Consider the following 23429-nt stretch of genomic DNA (forward strand, 5'->3'; position numbering starts at 1 on the left):
AGATAGAGTTTAAGCAGTCCCTAAATGCTGTGAACTAGCACTGACTTTAGAACTTTGACCCACGAATTTCTGAGTAGGTGAGAAACTTAATGTGGATAAGGTAAGCAGGCATGCCATCATTACTTTGGTTTCACAGAAATGTGCTTATACTAATAATTGTTGACCCAGGGAGTAGGTAACTGGACTTCAGAAATACCTTTTGGGCCCTAATACACCAGACGAAGAAAAAGTTGGAGATTTGTTCCCAAAGAGCTATTCTGATGTCTGGTGAAAATATCCAACTTCTCAGGATTTCACAAATAATTTGCTAAGAGTATCTAATAGTAGAAACAAAATCCAGCCATTGGAGCAAAATCAGTGAAATTTCCCTTTTTAACCCCAATGGTGAAGAGAAGAGAAAGCCATATTGGTTTCCAAAAATACTTCAATATGCATAGCAGCTCACAAAGTCCAACATGCAATGAACATTAAAATGTTGTTGCTAGGCGGTTATAGGGTAGTTATTTGCTGTTCTTATAATGACCTGCAGTTGCAAAAGAAATATGTAGCTAAGTGTTTCAGATAGATTCATCTACAGCGAAACAGAGCATCCAAGATTGCCTTACAAGACAGTTTACAAAGCACTGTCCTGCATTTTGGACTTCTCTACACCATGTGTTAAGACACATAAGTAAAAGGCACACCCTAGAGGTCGAACACATGATTTCTAAGGGGGTTAGGCCCAGTATACAGACAAATTGTTCTTTGTTTTTTCTAAATATTTCACCAGATGTCCTCTGCAAACATTCTGAATTTGCCCTACATTTGCATTTCCTTGCTTCTAAATTCACTCCCACATCACTGCCCGGTTGATACACCCCAATCAGTCACCAGACAATCCTCATACTACTCTATGATGTACCATAAGGACGGTGATATTAGAGGGGTTACTAGTCCTTATAAAAGGACAGGCTTGTCTCCTTTACCTGGTAGGCACAAATCCAACGGAGGATCACTTGCTGTTTCGGTAAGACTTCGGCGCTCACTGATGCTGTCGTGCGGTATATCTTCCATTGATTGTGGTCGGCTGCCTACAGTAAACGGGCAATGCATGGTCGTAAACCCTAGAACATGTTATTACTCTTCATAAAGTAAGATGCAATTGCCTTCCAAAGATACCTAGCAATAGAAAGACTCCAACTCTTCAAAAAAGGTGAGGTCACACAACATCTTTATGAGATCAACAGCTGCAAACTTTATCATCTTCCCTGTCTTTGTATCTATTTTTTTCTGTTCCTGCCCTTGGGCCTGGTCACCACCCTCCACCTTGTTCTGCCCAATCTTTGTTCCCCATCATCATATTTGTAACCGACTAAGGCATACATCCTACCATCATTCAACGAGCAGGACTCTGTGATATCTTCAGCTGGAATGCTCTGTAATAAAAATTAAAAAAAGAGAAGTGAGTTTTTTCGGCTCTGTATGCTGCTTGTTTACAATCAAAATGGTGGCAAAAATGCTGGCTGGGTAGTTACACTGCTAGTTCCAATTAACAGCAGTGGAGAAAAGCTTCTATTCTGAGAAGAACTGACATAAATAGATATGTTGGTTGGGAGGCTTTAATAAAGCATGTGAACTAATCACAACTTACACGGCTCTCTCTCCTTATTAGCTGTGCTTCACATGGTGTGGGCAGCTGTAAATCTATGTCATCCGCCAGTTTCTCTTCGTCCTCTTCATGAATTGGAGATGAAGGTGATCTTAACGTACTGTCAGGAAAAAAGAAGAGTGTTCCATCAAATTCAAAGACAGATCGAATGAGGAAGCTGCAAAATAACACCAAATACGCACACAGAGAAAAACTCACATCAGCATGTGGGGCAAAACCCCCTGAAAGGAAGGAGCAAGGAAGTGGACCGACATTTACAGAAATATATGCATGATAGGCAAAGTCTTCCATAATAGTTATCTCATCCATATCTCTCCTTGGTTTGCACATCTACATGCGGGGCTGACCTTTGCAGACTGGAGTTTCACAGATAAGGGCAGTGGAAGCAGGGGTAGGGAAACATTCCACAGAGTGAGTCCGCACAGATTGAGTTGGGAAATTGGATGCTTTTCCAAAATGAGTGACCTGAGCAGTCGGAGAGGGCAGAGGTCATCCGAAAGCAAGGGAGCGCAGAACCCTTGAGGATTGATGAGACCGATCACATATCTGTGAATCATGGAGCTCTAAGGAGTGAGCGCACCAGACAGGCTGACATCCCCTCCATCAATCAAGTCTACTACATCTAGCATTGTAATACCTTTAGACAGCAGTGCCCTATTCAGCAAAATGTGTTTTTTTTAAGTTAATGAACCTTTCGCTCTCCATCAAGAAAGGATGGACCACCGGGAAAGGCAGCAGGTCATCCAGAGGACTGTATACCTCTCAGTATCAATGAAAAAGGTGAGGTAAGAATGAAGTTCCTTTGAGGCACCATGGCCATCAATTAGGTGTGGACCTTGTATTACCCCTGGTATGCTCTTTGGTACACCTGGCATTGTCCTGGCTTCTCCTGCTCTCAAGGGACTAAAAGCCACCAGCAGGTATATGCTTCTATTAGCCCGGTTTAATATTCAATTCTATCCTCTCCATGATCACCCTTAGCCTCACAGCAGGAAAAAAAGGTTGGTGGGATTTGGTGGGCAAGACGTCAAGCACGTGAGGACATTAGAATTTAAGAGCAGAGTTGTCAAATCAGCAATTCTTTGCCTTTTGGTGAGCTAGCATCTATTTCAAGGTAGTTTAATAGATTGCTAAAAAGACATAGGCTGCTGGTCTACAGCTAAGCAGTTTGAAAAATATCAGTAAAATGGCAGGGGGAGTCTGGTTGAGTGGCTGTGTGGGTGAGCAAGTCCCATCAAAGTTCTCAAATAATATACAGATTGTGTACTGGAGCACACTTTTGAAGTACTCCACAAAAAAATAGAAATGGAAAGAAGAGGTTTCAATTTTTGCACTTTGCTATTTCAGACATTAATCTCTCATACTGATCAAATGGCTAAATTGAGCTATTGGGAGCAGGACTAATTTGAAAGGAGGAAGTAAGCAAGGAAGCTGGCTTGAGAAAAAAGGGTATTTAAAACAGTCTAGTGAGCAGAGGGATAATCAATGCACATGTGAACTAAGCCAATGAATATAACAAAAGAAAAAGTTACTTACCTTTGGTAATAATGTTTCTGGTGGATACCCTATCTCCCTGCAGACTCCACACCTTTTAAATATTCTGGGCCACAGACTTAATCTGGAAACTTTTCAATAGCTCTCCGCGCTAATAGGGGGTGCAGGTTCCACTTCGGCGCTGTATACAGCATCCTTATGATATTACAGGAGTCATAAAGTGCCTTAGCTAAGGTGCAGATGTCAGTTTCAAACCGTTCTTAATGGGACTTTGAGGCAGACAGATGAAACAGGCATCATATGAGTCAGGTGCAGCACAGTTTATAGAATTGGGACCTTATTGGAAAACTTACTTGGTAACCAGCCCTGAAAGAGGGAGAAAGGCGGGTCCATGAGCAATCTGCAGGTAGACATAGTATCCACCAGAAAGACTGTTTCCAAAAGTAAGCAACTTGTTTTTGTCTGATGGATATTTCTCTCCTGCAGTTTCCTCATTTTAAATAGATTCCCAGCAGTACTCGGCGGGGATGTGAGTGCAAGGCTGGTTATACCAAGAAAACATGGAGGACTAAGCATACTAAGGAACCTTCCCTTCACACTACCCAGGCCAAACAGTAATGTTTTGCAAAAGTGTGGAAAGAGAAGTTGCCATCTTGCGAATTTCTGCCACTGGTACCCCTCTTGCTAGAGCAGAAGTATCAGACTTTGCTCGGGTGGAATGAGCCCTCATGCCTTCCGGTGGTTCCCTGTGGGCCAGGATATAACACATTTTGATGTACAATATGATCAACCATGATAATGTCCTCTTGTGGACTGCATTGCCATTCATGTTGCCAACATATCCAATAAACAGTTGGTCATCCAGCCTTAACTGATTAATCTCTTGGGGCCTAGTCTGTGGGTGCTCTCCTCGTCCTAGTGGGATGTGGTGGAGGAAAGAAGGTGGGAGAGTGATAGATTGGCCTCAGTGAAGAGGCATAACCACTTAGATAGGGAAGCAGTCCTGTTTCTGAATACCAGAGTGTCAGGAAAGAAAGAAGGGAAGGGAGGCTTGGCATTGAACGTATGTAACTCACTCACCTGTCTTGCAGAATTCATAGAAATAAGAATAACCTGTTTTGAAAGTAAGTACACTCAATGGGCAACTAGGCAAGGGCTCAAATGGGGAGCACATAAAAACATGTGAGAACAAGATTTAGGTCACATTGGGCGTTATGAAGGCCAAGGGGGAAAAAGGTGGATATTTATTCATAAAACCCTTTTAAAACCTCATTACTATGGGTGAGAAGGAATGTCTTGATAAGGGCGACCGAGAAAGGCTGATAATTAGCCAGTGTGCACAAGTGACTAACACAATGCATGAAGCCAGAAGAACTCGCGGGCTTTAGACCATCAGGACTAAAACTAGCACTCCACTCTGAAAGATCGGAATCATAGTCTGAATGTATTGAACTCTCTGTGGAAGGGTAAAGCCTTGCCTTAATGTATAGTTCAATATTGCCCCTTGAACACGATGTGCTGGGAGGGCATCAGGTGAGTTTTTGGACTTGTTGATGTATAAGCCTAGGTCGAACAGCAGTGTCACTCTGACCTGCATCTTGTGCAGACCATCCCTGGAGGGCCGTTTTTTGAGGATGCAGTCCTCCAAGTAAGGTGCTGCCGTTATTCCTGATCTTTTCAGATGAGTTGCGACCACTGCCATCACCTTTGTGAAGGCTCATGGTGCCGAAGTCAAGCCAAATGAAAGGATTGCGATCTTGCACTGGGCGAACCCTGCCATAAAGGGAAGGTACTTCCAGTGCAACTGTAGAATCAGAATGTGGAAATATGCAGCCTGAAGGTTGACCAACACCATCCAGTCTGTGCTTTCCAGTGCAAACAGCACTTAAGCCAGAGATAGCATTTTGAACTTTTTTTTGAGGAACCAGTTGAGAATCCTGAGGTCTTGGATCAGGCACAGACCACCTTCCTTCTTTCGAACCAGAAAGTACCAGAATTAGCCCTGCTCTCCCCTGTTCCTGCTCCTGCATTATCTCCACTGCTCCTTTTTGTGGTAGAACTTTTGTCTCCTGTTGCAGGATCTGCAGGTGACATGGTGGCATGGGACGGGAGAAGGGTTGCGGTCCTGCTGAAAGATATGCTATACTCTCTTTCCATAATCTGTAAGACACATTGTTCTGATGTGAAGGCCTCTCTGGTCTGTGAAAAGGAGGATACCCGTCCTCCAATTGGCACCCTGTGTTCCAACAGGATAGAACTAGGGTCCTTCCTTGTGGTGGCTGGGGGGGGGGGGGGAAGATGAGGAGGAATCATGCAGGGCATGTCCTTGTCCCTTCTAATGTACTCTGTAGGGTTTGCACAGAGGGTTGGTCTGTTTTGATTACTGTGAGGTGTGCTGTTGTCTGCCTGAAAAGGAGAAACCTTTTAAGAAGCCGCTAAACATTTGAAACTGTTGATAGTCTCTCAGCTGCGGTTGTAGGCGTTTGTAGGCCTGAGGATCTTGTGGTTGCTTTACTCTCTTTAATTCTTTCCAGGGCGGAAACAGCCTTAGCTCCAAAGAGATGTGTGCCATTAAAGGGGAGATACATAAAAGTCTATTGGACATCCTGTGAAAAACCTGATCCTCTCAGCCATGCGTGGCCGTTAAGAGAGGTCAACGTCCTAGTATAACCCAAGTCGGTGCTGTTGGGGGGTCACACTGAATGATGTAATGTGTAATGGATGTAATGCGGCTTGGTCCAAGTCGCGGGATTGCCCCGCTGCAGTTTGCAGACCTGCGAAGTCGGAAAACCCTGGCTCGCACTGGGACATCAGCACTCGATTACAGGAGGATATGTAAAGCCGCGGGTGCTGTGCCCTCTTCAACATGGACCCACTTGGGTTTTATCATTCAGTGTGGCCCCCAACAGCACCCACTTGGGTTATACTTACAGCTTTTGGACGACATGAACCAGGATGCCTTGCGGTGTGCAAGGCAAGAGAAATCCTGCAAGAAAGGGCGGGACTCTATTTTTGAATAAAAAGCAGGTGTTCCAAAACCACGCTGTTGCGTCCTCATTCAAATTTCGAAACGCGTCGAGCCTTTGGACATGGTTGAGGTAGAGGGGTGGTACCTGTGGCTGATCCTGCATTATGAGACTATGGTCGCGTGAGGGTTCTCCCACTATGGGCAACTTTAGTGTGTTTCTATAGAAAAAGTTTTTTTTTCTAATACTTTGGCGCTGTTCAATGAAATAGGCACAAAATTTGCTAAAAAGTACACCCACTTTGGGTTGTTTCGTGCTAGTTGTGTGCAGATCTGTCAAGTGGGGCCAGAAAAAGTGTGCCTGTTTTTTTGTTTGTTTTTTAAGGGCCCGTTCCAAACATACCATTTCACATAGGTATCTTTGTGTTGGACACAGAAAAAAACATCTAAACGGAATTACACAAAGTTTGGCATGAAGGTAAAACTTTAGTATTGGAAGTGGCAAGTGCTTTGCTTGATTTGGTGTACACATGTTACACGTGGCCAAGACTGTGAAAGCAGGGGCTGGCTGCCTGCAGAGGATGAGGGGCAGGACATGGGCAACAGCCAGATCCTGTGCCCCACCCCCAGTGGTTGGAGGCTAGGCCCGGTGACCCACCCTTACCACGCATTCTCAAAGGACATGCGCAGTGGGTGATGGAGGATACCAGAGGCATAGACACAGGCGGCCATTACCAACATGGGGCGAAGGCCCTTAGGGACAAAGAGGGAACTGAAGCCTACAGAGTGTTATGGTAATGCCAGGCTGCAGTACAGGCTCTGCGCTAAGTACTACTTATGAAATTAATGGCTCATTCATTTTTTTCCTATAATCGGGACGATCAGAGATTCTGCAGTGGAACCTTCAAGTATGAGGGGGGAAAAGCCTGCTGTAAAATGGGATTGTGTCTTGAAACTGAGGAACCAAGAACACTGGTAAAAATATTTCATTAGAAAAATAAATCATGTTTGCAAAAATTAGGTAGCTCTGAGAAGAGCCTTTGCCTTCATCATGTTTTTTGTGCACCCTTGCATGTAGAATTGGACATATTCTTTGAGGCTACGGAGGAAGAATATCCGATACTTCCATGCATGTCAAACTGGTTTTTATTGTGTATGAGGATTTATGTACAAATCACTTTGACAAGTTCCTGGGAATTGCCAATTTGTGGACGAAACTAGTCAGACCATTTCCACTTCTGCCTGTGAAAGATATTGGAATCAACAAATGACGTATCGGGGAAGAGATGCAATAACTTTTCAAAGGTTTATTTCATTTCAAATGATAAAGCCCTACTGGTAACTGTGTCAAAATCATTCCGTTCATAATGCACAGTCATTACATCAGGTTGCACACATGTCATATGCTTTCCACCAGAAGCTGATGTCATGTCATTCCATGGATGCCAATCCAAGTAATGCCCACTTTAGACAACACTATATCCTTGTAAACGCTGCAATTTGTTGCATACTCGCAACCCCAGTGATCAAACGAGTGGCAAACTATCCACATATGAACCATGAAGTTGGAATACCTCTGAGAAGGAGCTCCCGTATCAAAAGTTCTCACCAAGAAACAGTCATTTGATTAGAAAAACGTATTTAATTTAAGGTAATTACATTATGAATGGCTGCTGTCTGTGAGCAGAACAAATTGTAGACGGTACAGTGTATCTTTAACCCTGGTACAGGTACAGTGACAAATGACCAACAGACTGGGCCTGTGGCTTGCAGAAACATTTTCACCATCCACTGCAAAACATGGTATTTGCAGTAATTGGTTTAAGCTCTTAATGTGACAGTAAGGACCACCAATGATTTTAAAGTTTGTCTCTTGAAGAATAGGCTACAGGTGGAGAACTTGTGTCCTTGATAGAAATTGGGAACATGGTTTGATCTGGTAGCCTTGGAAACTATTACACACAAAAGGAACATTTTACTATTGGTTAATGATTTTAAAAAGTCGTGTTCAACCAATGCCTTTGTTTGCAACAAACAATCAAACAAAGCTTATCTCTCATTGTATTATTTCAACCGGACCCTGTCTAGCCATATACGCGTAGCATTCCATTAAAATGACTAGATGAAATCACAGGCTGCATGACGGCTCATGTGTTAATAAATGTGCTTACCATCTTTTGACAGTAATACTTTCTAGACTTTCTACTAAATGTTAGAGATAGGGTAGCTTGAGAAGTACTTTATTTTGTGCAAGTGGCTCATTTTCTTACTTTATTGTCTAGGATACATGATGGGATAATAAAGGAGAAGGTAATTAAATGGAAGCAAAGAGATGAATTTCAAAGTTAAAACGGTAGTGTTGATCACCGTAGAAATAAGAAATAAAGCAGCAGGTGTATTAAACATGCAACTCGATGCTTCATAAAGAATGTCAAGAAGGACTTGACATGTGCAATTTTCAGGGGCATTTATTTATGGTATCTAAATGCTATGCAGATGTGATTGTGTAAGGTTTACCTCAAGTGAGTTAACAAGGCTAATGTAACTTCTACACACAAAGTGCCAGATTTATATGGGGTTTGCAGCCGGGAAGTCATGGAAAGTGAAGCAAAGCCGTGGTAAGTGTCATAAGAGTATTTCTTTAATAGTGCAAGAGGTATTTTGCACTGGAAAGACACCCTTCTGTCTGTGCAAATAGTATTTTGCACCAGTTTACGTAGACCGATGTCCACTGTAGTTGAATTCTTTAGGAGTTGAGCACAGGCCGTGCAGCCCAACTATGTTGCGCACAGCAAAAGACTGTGCTTAGTAGTATATGGACACCCATAGAAGATGGGGGTGCAGGGCTTGGACTGAGGCCAGATCCCCCGCCCTACACCCACTTCACATGGCCTTACACTTGCAGAAGCTGGAGCAAGGGCCGTGCCTCAGGCCAGGACCTCTGGGAGTCTACCCCCACTGCTCTTTGAAGAAGGCCATGAGTAGCAGTGCATTAGGGTGAAGTTGAAGGCCTGGTCATGCCTCACTCACTGCACAAGGCCAGACAGCTGCATATCAATGATTGTCAGTCTGTGGTGGGTTGGGTGCAAGGTCTGAAAGAAGACCAGGCCCTGCAGTCAACCCCTGCAGTACAGTCCCTCTCACTCACTTGCTCATGCAACATCTTACTGACTAGGATGCAGTGTTTCATTCACGTACCACACTTGTGCAGACTCTCAGACTTAGAAACAGAATTCAAAAGCCAAATGTTTATATACTTTTATGCCATTAAAGCTTGTTCTAAAAAGAATACTTTTTTTAAACGTTTTTTGTGTTATTCCTTATGGAGGACAAAAAAAGTGCAACTGGAACAGTGGAATAGGAACTTGGTTTTAAAAATAATTTGCATGTTTACTGACGCTAAACAACTTGATTTCTTTGTGCTCGCACACTCTGCACCCCAAAGGCGAAACTATCCTGCAGACAAGGTAGAGTAGACCAATACTGACAAAGCCTGTGTCAAGCATATCTTTCTCTTGCTGTCGGATATGCTGAGACTATCTGCCTCCTCTTCAGAGTCCCTGTTCCTTTTGATTGCAATAAATTGTCTTTGATGCCAAGCATTAAGACTCTTATGCATTGATAATGTCCTCCAGAACTAATAGTTTCCACAACTTCCCCGGCTGAGTTTCTTGACACATAATGGACACATGCCATACTTCGATGATTGCCTTTTCTCTCCAGCAGGAGCCCTGAATACCTGCCACACTACAGACTCTCGTGGAGAAGAACTGTGTCTTTGGGCTGATCTTCACTGCGATCCCGAGCGGCTCCATCTGTTTTTTTTAACTATGCCGGTAATTTGATCCAGAAGCCATACCTGAAATTTGGAAAACTTTTGTATCCTCAAAAAAGAAAACCAGCAAAAAAACAGCTGGCCTATTTTGCTGTGTATGTTTCCCATAACCAGGAGTGAGGTGGTATGTCCTAAAAGACAAGAAATATTTGGCTGTGGAATAATACAGTCACAAGAGTTGGTTAAATATGTCCAATGGTGTGCAAAGATTCAGGAATCCGCTACGGTACCAAAAGCACACCATGCAGTCGCAGAACAGGTTCTCGGTACCATGGTCCAAAAAAGACTTAAAACATAGGCATTTTGAAAACTACAGATACAATGCTCAGTTTCAAATTGTTCTTAAGCATCCCTTGACCTCGAACAATAAAAACAAGGTTGTTTTCTACCAAAATCAACTTGGTAAAAGATTACTGGGTTAAGTAGCAAATCCAGAAAAAGGTGTCTCACCTTCCTGCTCTCATGAGACTACCGCAAAACTATAGCATTGTTTCTAGTGGAGTCATAGATGGTCCGCAGATTCACAAATAGCCAATGAAATAAGCCATCTGATAGCTGAGCAATGCCCACTATTTAAAAAAGCAAGCTTGCAGCTACTTGAAACAAGGAACTCACCCTTTGGAGGACACAGTGTTGCCTTTGGTTCTTCAGAGGATAAGACCAAGAAACTTCAGTCATTGCCATTATGGTATCTCAGGGCGGTGGAAAAGGCCAAAAAGCAGCAGGGCCATCTTTTGAATAGTCACACCAGGAAATGGATGTTGTGGTGGTTGCTTTCACATCAATGGCTTCTGCAATATCTCAACTAGAAAGAGAGTTTGATGAGGAAGTTTTTCACTTACCCATCTGGTGGAAATAAAAAATCTATGCCTGCATGGTAATGTGCACTGTTTCTAACCGAGTGTTACAATGAGGCCATCCTGGCATGTACTCTTTTTGGATGTCAGGGGTGATTAAAGCATCTCAGGACTTCTCATTGTAATGAACTTTTCTAGGCAGAAGTCCAAAGGAAAACCCATGAACAAGCTATTGCTAGAGGAAGATCTTATCAGAGAAATTGGTCAGCGCAAACAAGAACAAGTCTGATCCGCAACTGCAGAGGTCTGCAACATACTGCATTTCTTGTAAAAAAAGTAATTTGCTCAGGAGAAAAAAGTCAATGGACCATCTCTACTGTGATGAACCAACTTTAATGAAACATCATAAAGACATTTATACATGCTCGTGGAAAATATAAAACCGAGACAAAAATGTTTGAATAAAAAAAGTTAAGAGTACAGGGTACATAATAAAATTAATTAAGGTCTGCTGAAAAATAAAAGAAAATGTACATCACAAAACCTTTAACAAATGTATGCTTAAAAGCCAAAGTAAATTACTTCATTAGAGAATCCTCAGTACAGGTAGGGTATGGGGCTTTCCTATACTGCCAACCCCTGCTTCACAAGGCTAAAGGACATGTTTAGCAGAGGTAAACTGCCCATTAAAAGTTGTGTAAAGGGCCTACAGCCGTTCGTTACCACACAATCTTTATCTAAATAAAACAAGACCAAACAACGAAAAACCACCATACACAAGCAAAGATATCAATTTTAGACGGTTTAAAATAGTTCAGTTCAAAGAAAATATTGATGCGTCACTTTTTAGTGTAAAGTACCTGGAATGTGTCAAAACCAAATGACGAAACCAGGCGCAGGGGAGATGAGGCGCTGAAAACACAGCGATACGTTAATTACATAGTCTCAGGGGAGGTGATGCATCGATTCCTTGTTTTCAGGGGAGTTGATGCGTCGATTCCATTCTGAGGAGGGAGGTAATGCATCTGATTTCAGAACGCAGCCTCGATCCCTTATTGCTGGGCAACGTTGATGAAGACTTGGCGCACAGGTGCGATGCGTGGAAAATACGGGCACACTGGGGTTGATGTAGGGGCAAAATAGGCGCTGTGTTGATTCTACCAGCCGCAAGCAGGTGATGCATTGAATGTTTCACCAGCACAGCAGGGTCTGCATCAGAGTTGATTCACAGCATCGGGCTGCGGCGATCTTGGAGCCGCAGGACAGTCGCTGCGTTGATTTTCCTGTCTCACGCGGAGATGCGTTGGTTTTTCAAGCACCCAGCAAGCTTAGGGTGGGAAAAACAAGGACTGAAGACCAGTGCATGCATTTTCTTCTTTTCTTGCAGCAGAAGCTACCTCCAAGGGCCCAGAACTGGAATTGGCACCATTTAGCAAATCAGAACTTCCAGCAGAGGAGTTCAGGAGCAGCAGGTGAAGTCTTTAATGGCCCTGAGACTTCTTAACAGGAGGCAAGCACACACAAGCCCTTGAAGAACCTTGGCTAGCAGGATGATGAAAAAGTCCAGTTCTTTCACTCTCCAAGACAGCAGAGGCAAGCAGCAGGCCAGCCCAATACAGCAACAAGCAGAATGGCAGTCCCCCTCCTACAGCTTCTCCTGCTCTGCTTCTTGGCACAATGTGCTCTAAGGCCAGAAGAAGTGTTCTAAAAATGTGGGGTCACAGGTCCAGTAATTATACCCCATTCCGACTTTGAAGTAGGTATACTTCAAAGGAAAGACTTTGTAGTGCATAAGACACTGCCTTTCTCTGACCTGGTTCCAGACACACTACTGGGGGCGTGGGGACAGGTTTGTGAGAGGACAGGCGCAGCCCTATTCAGGTGTCAGTGACAACTCCTCCCACCACTCTAGGTTAGGAAGGCCCATCAGCCTGGCAATAGGCAATCAGGATATGCAGGGCACACCTCAGCTCCCTTTGTGTATCTGTCTAGAGTGAATGCACAAACAACCCAACTGTCAGCCTAAACCAGACGTTGAATCCATAGGCAGACAGAGACACAAAATAATAAAGCAAAAAAATGCCCACTTTCTAAAAGTTGCAAAAACACACAGTGCCCACACCACAATTACTCATTCAATATTCAAGAAGGGTAAGAAACCAGTTTATTGTAACCACCCTTAGACAGCATTACTCAGTGTCTATCATATCGTAAATGATAGACACTGAGTAATGCTGTCTAAGGGTGGTTACAATAAACTGGTTTCTTACCCTTCTTGAATATTGAATGAGTAATTGTGGTGTGGGCACTGTGTTTTTGCAATTTAAATATAAGGTCTAGCCCCCACTACGTGTTTATGGACCTATCCCCTTTTGGTTCTCACTTTCTAAAAGTGGCATTTGCAAACACACAATTTAAAAAACAACTTTACTAAAAGATTTATTTTAAATTCTGAGTTCGGGAAACCCAAACTCCAAATCTCTCTCTCTCTTCACAATTGAAAGTTACAATTGTAAGAGGTTACAAGGCAGCTCCATTGATATCCTATGGGAGAAATAGGTTGTCTTTTCAATAGTGAAAAACGAAATTAGCAGTATTCTCTATCAGGACATGTAAGACACACCAGTACATTTCCTACCTTTCACATACAATACACCCTGCCCACAGGACTACGTTGGGCCTACCTTAGGGGTGCCTTACTTGTAGAAAAAGGGAATGTTTGGACCTAGCAATTGGGTGCACTTGCTAGGTTGGTATGCCAGTTTAAAACTGCCCTAACAGACACTGCAGTGGCAGGCCTGATATGTGTTCGCAGGGCTACTCATGTGGGTGTCACAATCAGTGCTGCAGGCCCACTAGTAGCATTTGAATTACAGGCCCTGGGCTCACACAGTGCACATTACGAGGGACTTACCACTCAATCAAATATCCCAATCATGGATAACCAATCTTAATTACATTATACACAGAGAGAACTTGCACTTTAGCACTGATCAGCAGTGGTAAGGTGCCTAGAGTTCTAAAACCAGCAAAAACGAAAGGCAGCACACAGTGAAAAACAGGAGTCAGAAGCAAAAAAAAGACATGGAAAAACACGCCTAAGATGCCAGGTCTAACACTTCTGTTTAGTATGTATCACAGAGGAAAGACTAGTGCTATCTTAATGCCAGGCCACAAATATCCATCTGGGACAGACGCTCCATGAGTAGAGAATGCAAAACAATATTGAAAGGCACCAATAGTGCCTCTGTCTAAAGAAATTTTAATACAGTCAGACTTCAAGCATGCCAGTTTAGATGCTGTATTGTGGCCTAAAGCCTGACTGAGAAGGAAGTAAAAGGCCTGACTGCTTCAAATAATCGGATAATTGAATGTTCACTAGTTTCTCCAACATTCTAGAGATTTCTGGGAGTTGAGAAATGTCTGGAGTTTGATAAAATGTCCAAGTTTGCATAGGGCTTTTTTCAAAAGGGACTTTACCCTTGCATGGTTCCAATGTGTTGGGACTGATGCAGGGTCAAGAGAGGTGTTAAACAGAGTATTGACGATTGGGTTAAATACTTCCATCACCCTAACCAGCAACTTTCGAGGACTTGGGTCATCGGGAGAACCCGATTTACAGCCAATATTGGCTTGTTCAGATTACTGTAGGGTGAAATGCTTATTTTTTGAAAACATACTGTTTATTACTGAGAAGGAAACATGAGTTAGTTCCCGATTTGAATCATAAGATTGTATTTTTTAGAGTTTCTGCTCCAATAAATCTGAGAGTACACCAGAGTTCTAATTAAGGCTTAACATCAGCACTGCAAGCTTAATTTTGGAGGAACAATTTCTTGAATAAAGTATTTCGCCAGATCCATTCTTATCAAGTCTTAAATTTTTAAGTGAAAAAGTTTGAGTGATTATAAATGATGTTCGATCAAATTTAAGTGCAGTTTTGAATTTTTATTTGTTTTTCACCAAGTCTTTTTTCTGCCATTTTCTTTCCCAAAATTTGCAGCTCCTTTTTTAGGTCTTGTGGCGATTACCACGCGAAAGCGTGGTCTCGCCAGAGACCTTTAGTCACCGGCTCAGCTTCCCAGGAGACAAGAGATGGCCACGCGCATAATCGGATCGGAGCGGGACGCGCGCGCGTGTGCACATCTCCTGTCTCCTGGGAAGCTCCAACACACACAGCCACACCTCCCCCTGCTTACGCATGCGCACACAGAGACACACACACACACACACACGAGTGCACATACACGCACGCACACATACAGAGACACACACACCACCCACCCCCCTCCCCCCGCGCACACACACACACACACACACACACACACACACAAGCGCACAGAGACACCCCCCCGCCGCCCCCTCCAACTAAGCCCAACTAACCGCATCGGATTCCGTGGAGACTGCTGGTCACACTGGCATTTCCTACCCAGGGGAGGGGCATCACGGGGGCGATACGGGCACCATGAGCGTCAAGGCCACGCGAGAGAAGCAATACTGGAGGGGAAGGCGCACGCGAGACGCACTTAAGCGTGCGCCAGGCGGGGGAGGGGGTCTCTTGTTTTCTAAACTGCAGTTATATTTGCACTGGTAATTAAGCACTGGTATTATCAGTGTAGCAGCTGCCAGCCCGGCTTGTCCTTCGGCTCTCCTGGCAATAGATGTACGCACTAATCATACCCTCTCCCGTACCATGAACATGTATATGGTTATTTTTTTTTTAAACCGTTTTTATTGCAGCATCACATGAACAGGACGTCAAATAGGATAATTCTCGTTACAGCATTTTTATCACACCCCCTAGTCGAGCATCTGGGTAAAGTACACAGCCATTCAGCCCACATCCCTGAGGCCGAGCGGCAATGTCCAATCATATAGTACGTCCTCGTGTGTTCAACATTTACGGGCGTCATGTGAGAGATTCTGCTGCCTGCATTTAGAGTTTTCTCCCCGTACACCCGAACTACCCATGAGTGTCGAATCTACACTAGTAAACCAGTGCAACATTCCCTCCCCAGAACCCCCTCCCCCAATGTCCCTTACAGTACCTAGCGCGGGAAAGTCAGTTTATGTGGTGGCTAACAGGAGATATTCTATCAGTCATTGGGTGTGTGTGTGGTTGGCGATGCCATTGGAGCAACAGGCGTATCAGGTGTATTGTCAGGTTCTTCCTCCGCTACCCCCTCGGCCAGCTCATCCCGCAGTGCCTGCACCAAGATCTCCCAAGCCATCGCTGCTTCCTGTGCCCTCTCATCTGGTTTGCGACGAGCCAGCTGGTATCTAAGCGTGCTCTCACTAGCTGCCCATTTTAGAAATACGTTTAGCCATCTCCGGTGCGTGGGACTTGACTTCGCCTTCCACCCCTTGGTCACTTCCCTCTTGGCTAATATGAGGCCCATGTCTATAAACTTGCTGGATGTTTTATTCTTGGGCGTATGGGGAAACCAATGAAGTATACTAACAGCTGTGTCATACTGTAAGTCCCTGCCTGCCACCTCGTTCCATGTGTTGCCTATCCCCCTCCAGTAGTCCTGTAGGTGGGGGCAGTCCCTCAACATGTGTATGAGATCCGCTCCCAGTTGGGTGCATCTGGGGCAAGCGGCCTCCTCAGCCCCGAAGTACGTCCTTATTTTCCCCGGGGTGAGGTACGCCCTGTGGAGCACATAAAAATGAATCAGTTGGAAGCGTGCGTTCCTAGTGCTCTTCCTGGCCCGTCTCACCAGCTGCGACCACGTGGTGTCCGGGATCTCACGCTGCAGGTCCAGTTCCCACTTGGCCTTTAGCGCCGCCAGGGGCTGAAGGGTTTCGGTCAGCATTCGCGAGTAAAGGCATGTTACTGCTTTGAAGGAGCCCGCCGACATCATAACGTATTGACAAGCCAAAGTCGTCTTTGGTTCAAGCAACCCTTCTCCCCAGTGTGCCTGTATGGCCCGCACCACCGCCGCGTGCAATAAGAAGTCTCCTCTCGGGAGGTCATAACGGTCCCGCAACGTTTGATACGGGGTCAGCACACCGTCATCGTATAAATCTACCACCATTTGTAGTCCTGCTTCTTCCCAAATCTGTAGTCTCGACCAGTCACCTCCGTGCGGGAGCGCCGTCATCATGTCCAGTGGTATTTCGGGCACGTACGGGTGTCTGACTCCCGCACGTTTCTGTGAGCGGTTCCAGCATAGTCGGAACGTGCGCTCTTCCTGGGTCAGGTCCCAGAGCGCCAGCCTTTGCTGAAGGGAAATATAAGACAACACATGGCGGGGAGTGCCACTGTTTCTTTCCTGTTCCGGGCCGCAAAACTCTCTCGCTACTTCTTGTGTGAAGGTCTGCAGTTGAGCCGCCAAGTAGTAGAGCTCAAAGTCCGGGACCGCCAGGCCCCCCTCGTCTTTCGGGCGCGTGAGCGTCGCCAGCGCTATCCTGCGCCTGCCCGAGCCCCACAAAAAGGAGATCACTAACGATCTCAGCTGTTTGAAGACCGCGCCAGGTACCCAGATCGGGAGCGCCCGAAAGTAGTATAATAACCGAGGCAAGGCGATCATCTTCAGAAGAGATATGCAACCTGTTACCGATAGCGGCAGGGTGGACAAGTAGGACATACTGCCCCGCAGGGCACGAATGCAGCGTCCCACGTTGCCCTCCAAAACGTTCGTGGCGTCATGGTATACATGCACTCCCAGGTAGTCCAGGCAGCTAGGCTCCCACCTAATCCTCTGGCAGGTGGGGGGTTGATTCTCATCCAGCCGCAGGAGAACAGGCAGGTCTTAGCCCAATTAACTCTAAGACCCGATAGCCTGCCGAATCGCTCCAGTAACCTCTCTGCTCCGTCCACCGCTCCCTCGGCATCCTCCAGGAAAAGGAGGAGGCCGTCCGCGTACAGCGAAATGAAGTGGCGGGTCCCTCCGAGTTCCAGACCTCCATAATAACAGCCCGTTCTAGCTACCGCCGAGAGAGGTTCCCCTGCCAATGCAAACAGCAGGGGGGATAATGCACATCCCTGTCTAGTGCCGCGGCACACCTCATATGGGTGTGACACTAGCGTGCCCACTTTCACCCGTGCTTTCGCTGAGGAGTACAATACTTTCGTCCAGTGTATGTAACCATCGCCCAGTCCAAAACACCGCATTACTCTATATAAATAGTCCCACTCTAGGCTATCAAAGACCTTCACTATGTCGACTGACCGCACTAGAGGCGCTCTCGCAGCTTGCGGCGGGTCATTCACCAGCTTGAACAGCCGTCGGATATTGTGGGTGGTGTTACGAGTGGGTATGAACCCAGATTGATCCTTATGGATCAGGTCTTGCATGTGGCCCAGCAGCCTGGCCGCCAGTATCGTGCTCAGAATCTTGTAGTCCGTCGTCAGCATGGATAACGGACGATAAGAGGCTGGATCGGTGCTCTCCCTCCGTGGCTTCAGCAAGGGAATCATTATGGCCTCGCTCATAGACCGCGGTAGCCGCCCTCCTTCCTTGGGTTCGTTGTACACCGTACAGAGCCTGGGAGCCAGCTGCTCCAAGTATCGTTCATAAAACTCAATGGGTAGGCCGTCTAAGCCTGGGGTCTTGTTGCATGCCATCCGTTTCACTGCTCCCCTAATCTCTGCTACCTCAATTCGACCGCCTAGGGCGTCTGCCTGCTCCCGCTCCAGGCGAGGCAATTGGAGTTCCTCCAGAAACGTATCTATTTCATCTCCTTGGGCTACTAGCGCGCTTTGGTACAGCCTCCCGTAGTAAGAACTGAAGCTATTCAGTATGTCTGACTGCGTGGTACATATTCGTCCTTCCTCCCCCTGCATGGCCAAGATCGGACAACTATTCCTTGCGGGGTTTGCTAGCCAAGCAGCGTCCCCGCTTTATCCCCCTCGGCATGTGTTTTAGTTAGATACGCCTTATGGTCGAAGCTGCGGAGCCGCTCCACTTCCACCGCCACCGCCTCCCATGCCTCACAGACCCTATCCTGGAGCTCAGGATGATTAGGGCGCCCCAACTCGGCCTCTCTCAGCGCCTGCTCAGCCCTATCCAAATCGTCCAGCAAGGTCTTGCGTACCCCAGCAAATTTTCCTATGCAGAAGCCTCGCATTACAATCTTAAAGGCATCCCATTCCATCGCCCTAGAGGTCGCGGAGCCTTCGTTTTCTGCGAAGTATCGGGAAACCCTCTCTTCTAGTGCCTCCCTGAACGGTGGGTCATCCAGCGTGTCAGGCCGTAATCGCCACGACGGGATCAGTGGTATTACTTTCATCCAGTCCAGTGTCAACAATAGGGGGTTATGGTCGGACAAAGTGCGTGCTAGGTACTCCGTCCGGGCCACCACTGGGAGCACCAACGGAGAGCACAGAAAAGCGTCAAGACGGACATGGAGGTCATGGAGACTGGAGTAAAACGAGTAATCTCTCTCCGCCAGATGCTGCGGGCGCCAGACGTCGGACAGTCCCCATTTGTCTTGCCAGTTCGATCTGCTCTTCGTGAGCCGGTGCATCGGGGAAGCGGGTAACGGTGGGTGCGATCTGTCTAGGGTTGTGTCTGCCACTGAATTGAAGTCCCCCCCTAACAGTACTGGGCCCGTGAGGTAGCTGGCTAGATCACCAGAGAGCTTAGCAAAGTAAGTCGTCTGATCCACATTTGGTGCATAAACGCTCCCTAGAACAATAAGCCGACCCCTGAGCCTGCCTTCCACCGCCACATATCTCCCCTCTGGGTCCACTAGTTGCCTGATCACCTGGAAAGGAATGCCCGCTCTTACCCATATCATAACCCCTCTAGCAAAGGCGGAGTATGTGGTGTTGAATACGTGGCCCCTCCATCTACGCTGTAGCGCTATGCCCTCCTTCTTTGTCAGATGAGTTTCCTGTAGAAACGCAATATGTACTCCTCTACGAACCAGGTAAGCATGCACCTTGTGTCGCCGTGCCATAGTATGAAGCCCCCTCACATTCCAAGTTACACATTTTATTGAACCTGCATTAGCCATTGTCCCACAGTGTTCGGTACATCACGGAAATGAATCGAACCCTTGCGCTTGCGGTGACACTGTTCCCCCCCCCATGAACTACCCCCGTCCCCCCGCCCTGCCCTGAGTGTCCCCAACTTCTCCGGGCCCCCCCTCCCCCAGAACAGGACCTAACTTCAAAAAAGCTGCTCCCATCCAAACTTCGGTAGAGCAAACGTGCTCTCTTAACCCACCTAATCCGCAGTCTGCACTACGGTGACCGTAAGGGTCCACTGGGGCGTGAACTAGCTACAAGGACCTCAAGTATCGTCCCAGTCTCCCCGCCCCACAATGCCCATGCAACTCACGATAGTACAGTCTTACTGCAGCCTGCTCCGAGGTCCATGAAGGCACACCCCACCTGCCTCAACTCGGGAGGAGTTCCTCATCCGCCACTCAGCATTCAACTATGTCCCCCGACGTCTGCGGAGTGATCACCGGGCCTTTCGTGCTGCCAAGTTCCGAGAGTTCTGTCCCCGATCCCGACCCCCGGTCCTCAGAGCCCGAGGTCCGTCCCGATTGGGCCAGCTCTGCTCCCGATAGGTCCATCACTGCCTGCAGCGCCGCACGCCTCTCGTCCTCCGTCTGGGATTCCGTTGGCTTCCTGGATCTGCGCCTGCGCCCGCAGAGCCTTTGTGACTTCCTCACTGTGCGTTGTTGGCGTAGCTCCGTCTCCGTCACAGCGCGAGCCCCATCTGTACCAGCTTTGTAGGAGTCCCACCAGGTCCACGCCTCCGCTGCCGTGGGGAAGAACAATGACTTCTCATCCACCACTACTCTGAGTCTTGCTGGGAAGAGGAGCGAGTACTGCAAACCCTCAGTACGAAGTTCCTTCTTGATGGATAGAAAGGAGGCTCTCGTCCTCTGGGTCTCGAACGTATAGTCAGGAAATAGCGTGACCTTGCTATTGTCCACCTGGAAGGGGCCTGCATCCCTGGCCCTCTGCAGTAGCCAGTCTCTGTCTTTGTAATGCAAGAGTCTGATGACAACGGGGCGGGCGGAAGGCCCGGCTTGGGGGGTCTGGCCGGCACCCGGTGCGCCCGTTCCAGCGTGAAGAAAGGCGAGAGACCCTCCGGCGCCACCACAGTTCTCAGCCAGTTGGTCAAATATTCCACCATGTCAGGGCCCTCCTTTTTTTCGGGAAGGCCCACCAGGCGTACGTTGTTGCTGTGGAAAAGTAAATTTTGCCATGTTCTGTGTCCCTACGCCTCATCCATCATATGTTATGTGTGCATGATCAATATGCATATGTTATTCCCCATTTCTGATTAAAGACGCAATTACAGTTGTGTCCACCTCTAGTATGTTAGTTTCCAGTTCTCGTGAATACTACGAATATCAGGCCTATGTAAAGTAATGTTGCCACGTTTCTCAGTGTGCACGTTATTCCATTATAAAGTCCCCGTTTCTAGGCCTCAAGAGGGCCCGGACCCTGGATTTAGCTCCTGTCTCCTGAAAGCCTCGCTGAGGAGCGATACAGCCCCCACCTGTATCCTCGACCCTTCACTTACTTCCTGCCTCGCAGTGCCCGGTGCAGCCCGGCTCTGCCTCTGAGTCTGCCAAAAGTATGTTATAGTTCCTGCTATCAGTTCAGTCCTCCTCCTCTGCATTCCTAAGCTACTGAACTGCATCAATAGTTTCCGTCATTGTCTAGCCTTCTCGTCTCCATGTTAGAGAAATACTGTATTTAATGGTCATTTAATATTCATCACGCACTACATGTAGAATAATGCATGGTCCAGTCTTAGAATCAGGTTAGCCTCTCCCCTCATGACTTCTAGTTTATATCAACATGTTCCCTAAACATTAGATACCAGATAGGGTTTAGGTACATGTCGCTCCGACCCTCCAGACTCTAGTCTCTGCTCCTAGCACAGAGTTCGTAGCCCCCAGTTTCTCCTAGTAACACGTCATTGCCAGTTTTCGCGCACCATTAGGTTAGAGGTCCCGGCTCCTTAGGTAGCCCCCTCCTATGTGTCCGCCCATTCATGACATATTCTGTTACGTTTCGCATCACATGTCTAAGTAAACTCCCAGTTACACCTCTTTTTACTGTTATCTCTCGCGACTGTTACACGTCACGCCTTCTGCTCCACCCACTGTTACGCCTACTGCAATGTAATGCTATGTGTTTGCGCTATGTATATAAATCAATGTTATGTTATTAAATGTTAGCGCGCTCATCCCAGACCTAGCCCCAGCAGCTGCTGGGCCTCTTTTCCCCTGCTGGGCCCCGGTTGTCCTGCCGGGCCCTATTGTCCTATTCCTATGCAGGTTGTCCTGATCCTGTCCTTATGCTGTAATAAACCTGCAGAAACTCCTACTACCTCGAATCTTGACTCTTATTTATTGAGCTATCTGTTATGCTATAAGTCTAGTCAAAAATAGGGTATTATTTATTTATTTACCACATAATGGCGCCCGAATAGGGACTTGCCCTTTCCCCACGCGTCGGTGAAGCCACGCCGACCCCCTGACCCTCTGCAGTCGTGACGGAACCATACTGGCCAGTGCAGATATTTCTGCTTCAAGTATCCCTCAGGCCCACGGAGGAGACGGAGGAGGCGGTCCAGCATCCGAACGAGACGGTGGAGGAACGCGGCGAGTCCCGACCAGAGCCCAAGCCGAGAGTCCAAGGTCCGAGGTATCCGGAGGTCCACCCGTAACTGAAGTCCGAAGCCCGAAGTTCGTCGTCGTAGTCCAGTCCCGTCCGAGGCCTTCCGTTCCGTGCTGCCCGGTGAGTACCATTGCTGGGGTAGTGTCTAGACAGGGTCAGTCTAAATTGACTCCTGGTCCGTGGGTTGGTGGTACCCAAGCCCACAAACGAAGTATTCACCTAGGTGGATACGGGTCTTGATGTGTTCCTTTATGGGACCGGTATGTTCCGTACTGTTATAGCAGTGCATCCAGTAATTCTAGTCTGTTCCGTTCTCGAGAATTCTGTTCTGTTTCTGTTTTCAGTATTTTCAGGTAGTATTCTGTTCGAACTGTTATTTATAATGTTGTTTAATGTATTTCCAATGTCGTGGTATGCCTGAATTGTTTTCCCAATTGTTATTGTTTTTCGTGTATTGTATTGTGTTCCGATTCAAGTTTAGAATGCCGCTCTTTTCCAAGTTACGTCAGTTAAAAACTAGAAAGGGTCTGCTGGAAGCAGCAGTTCCCGTTCCGTCTAGGGACAGTCCAGGTCACTTTATGTATCAGAAACATGGCATAAGCGCCATATTGTATCTAGATTTATGGGTAGAGTATACCAAACAGTTAGAAGAAAAGTATAGATGGCCCGTATCGGGTACATGGGATGCCGAATGTATCATGCGAGTAGAAGAAGCATTATGGAAAAAGAAAGCCAGACAGTCACAGAAAGATGCCATCGAGTTATGGCGTAAGGAAGCGCATAGAAGAACGGAAAAGGAAGTCAGAAAGTCAGAGTTAAGTAGAGAATCCCAAGAACGAGCTCAAGAAAGAGAATTAATCGAGATAGGTGAACAAGTCAAAGCCGAACAGTCAGACAGACAGAGGCATGCCCTTATTAAGGGTATGTATCCTCTCCTTGCCGAAGGCTTGCTAAAAGCGACCCCAGAGGCACCCAGTAATTTCCCGCCACCATTGGTTCCGACCAAGCTACGTCACAAACCGACCGCAGCTGATATTTTTATTTCGTCCTATTTGGACGACACAGTTCCAGAATATGCAAATCCTGTTCGT

The 23429-nt window shown here is 46.7% G+C and overlaps 1 protein-coding gene across 3 annotated transcripts in view; it reads right to left on the reverse strand.

The window, feature by feature from the left end:
* The window catches only part of MGRN1 (mahogunin ring finger 1), a 336236-nt gene that overhangs the window by 50355 nt on the left and 262452 nt on the right, over nucleotides 1-23429 (reverse strand). For 2 of the 3 annotated variants that reach the window (XM_078662999.1, XM_078663000.1), the window contains exons 14-16: nucleotides 1631-1748; nucleotides 1370-1415; nucleotides 966-1070 (exon numbers count right to left, since the gene is read on the reverse strand). In XM_078662999.1, the coding sequence (XP_078519125.1) occupies nucleotides 966-1070; nucleotides 1370-1415; nucleotides 1631-1748 (269 nt within the window). The remainder of the gene's footprint in view (nucleotides 1-965; nucleotides 1071-1369; nucleotides 1416-1630; nucleotides 1749-23429) is intronic. The other variant, XM_078663001.1, reaches the window with a different exon arrangement.

The sequence above is a fragment of the Lissotriton helveticus genome, chromosome 10 (assembly GCF_964261635.1).
Source record: "Lissotriton helveticus chromosome 10, aLisHel1.1, whole genome shotgun sequence".
NCBI classification, from domain to species: Eukaryota; Metazoa; Chordata; class Amphibia; order Caudata; family Salamandridae; genus Lissotriton; species Lissotriton helveticus.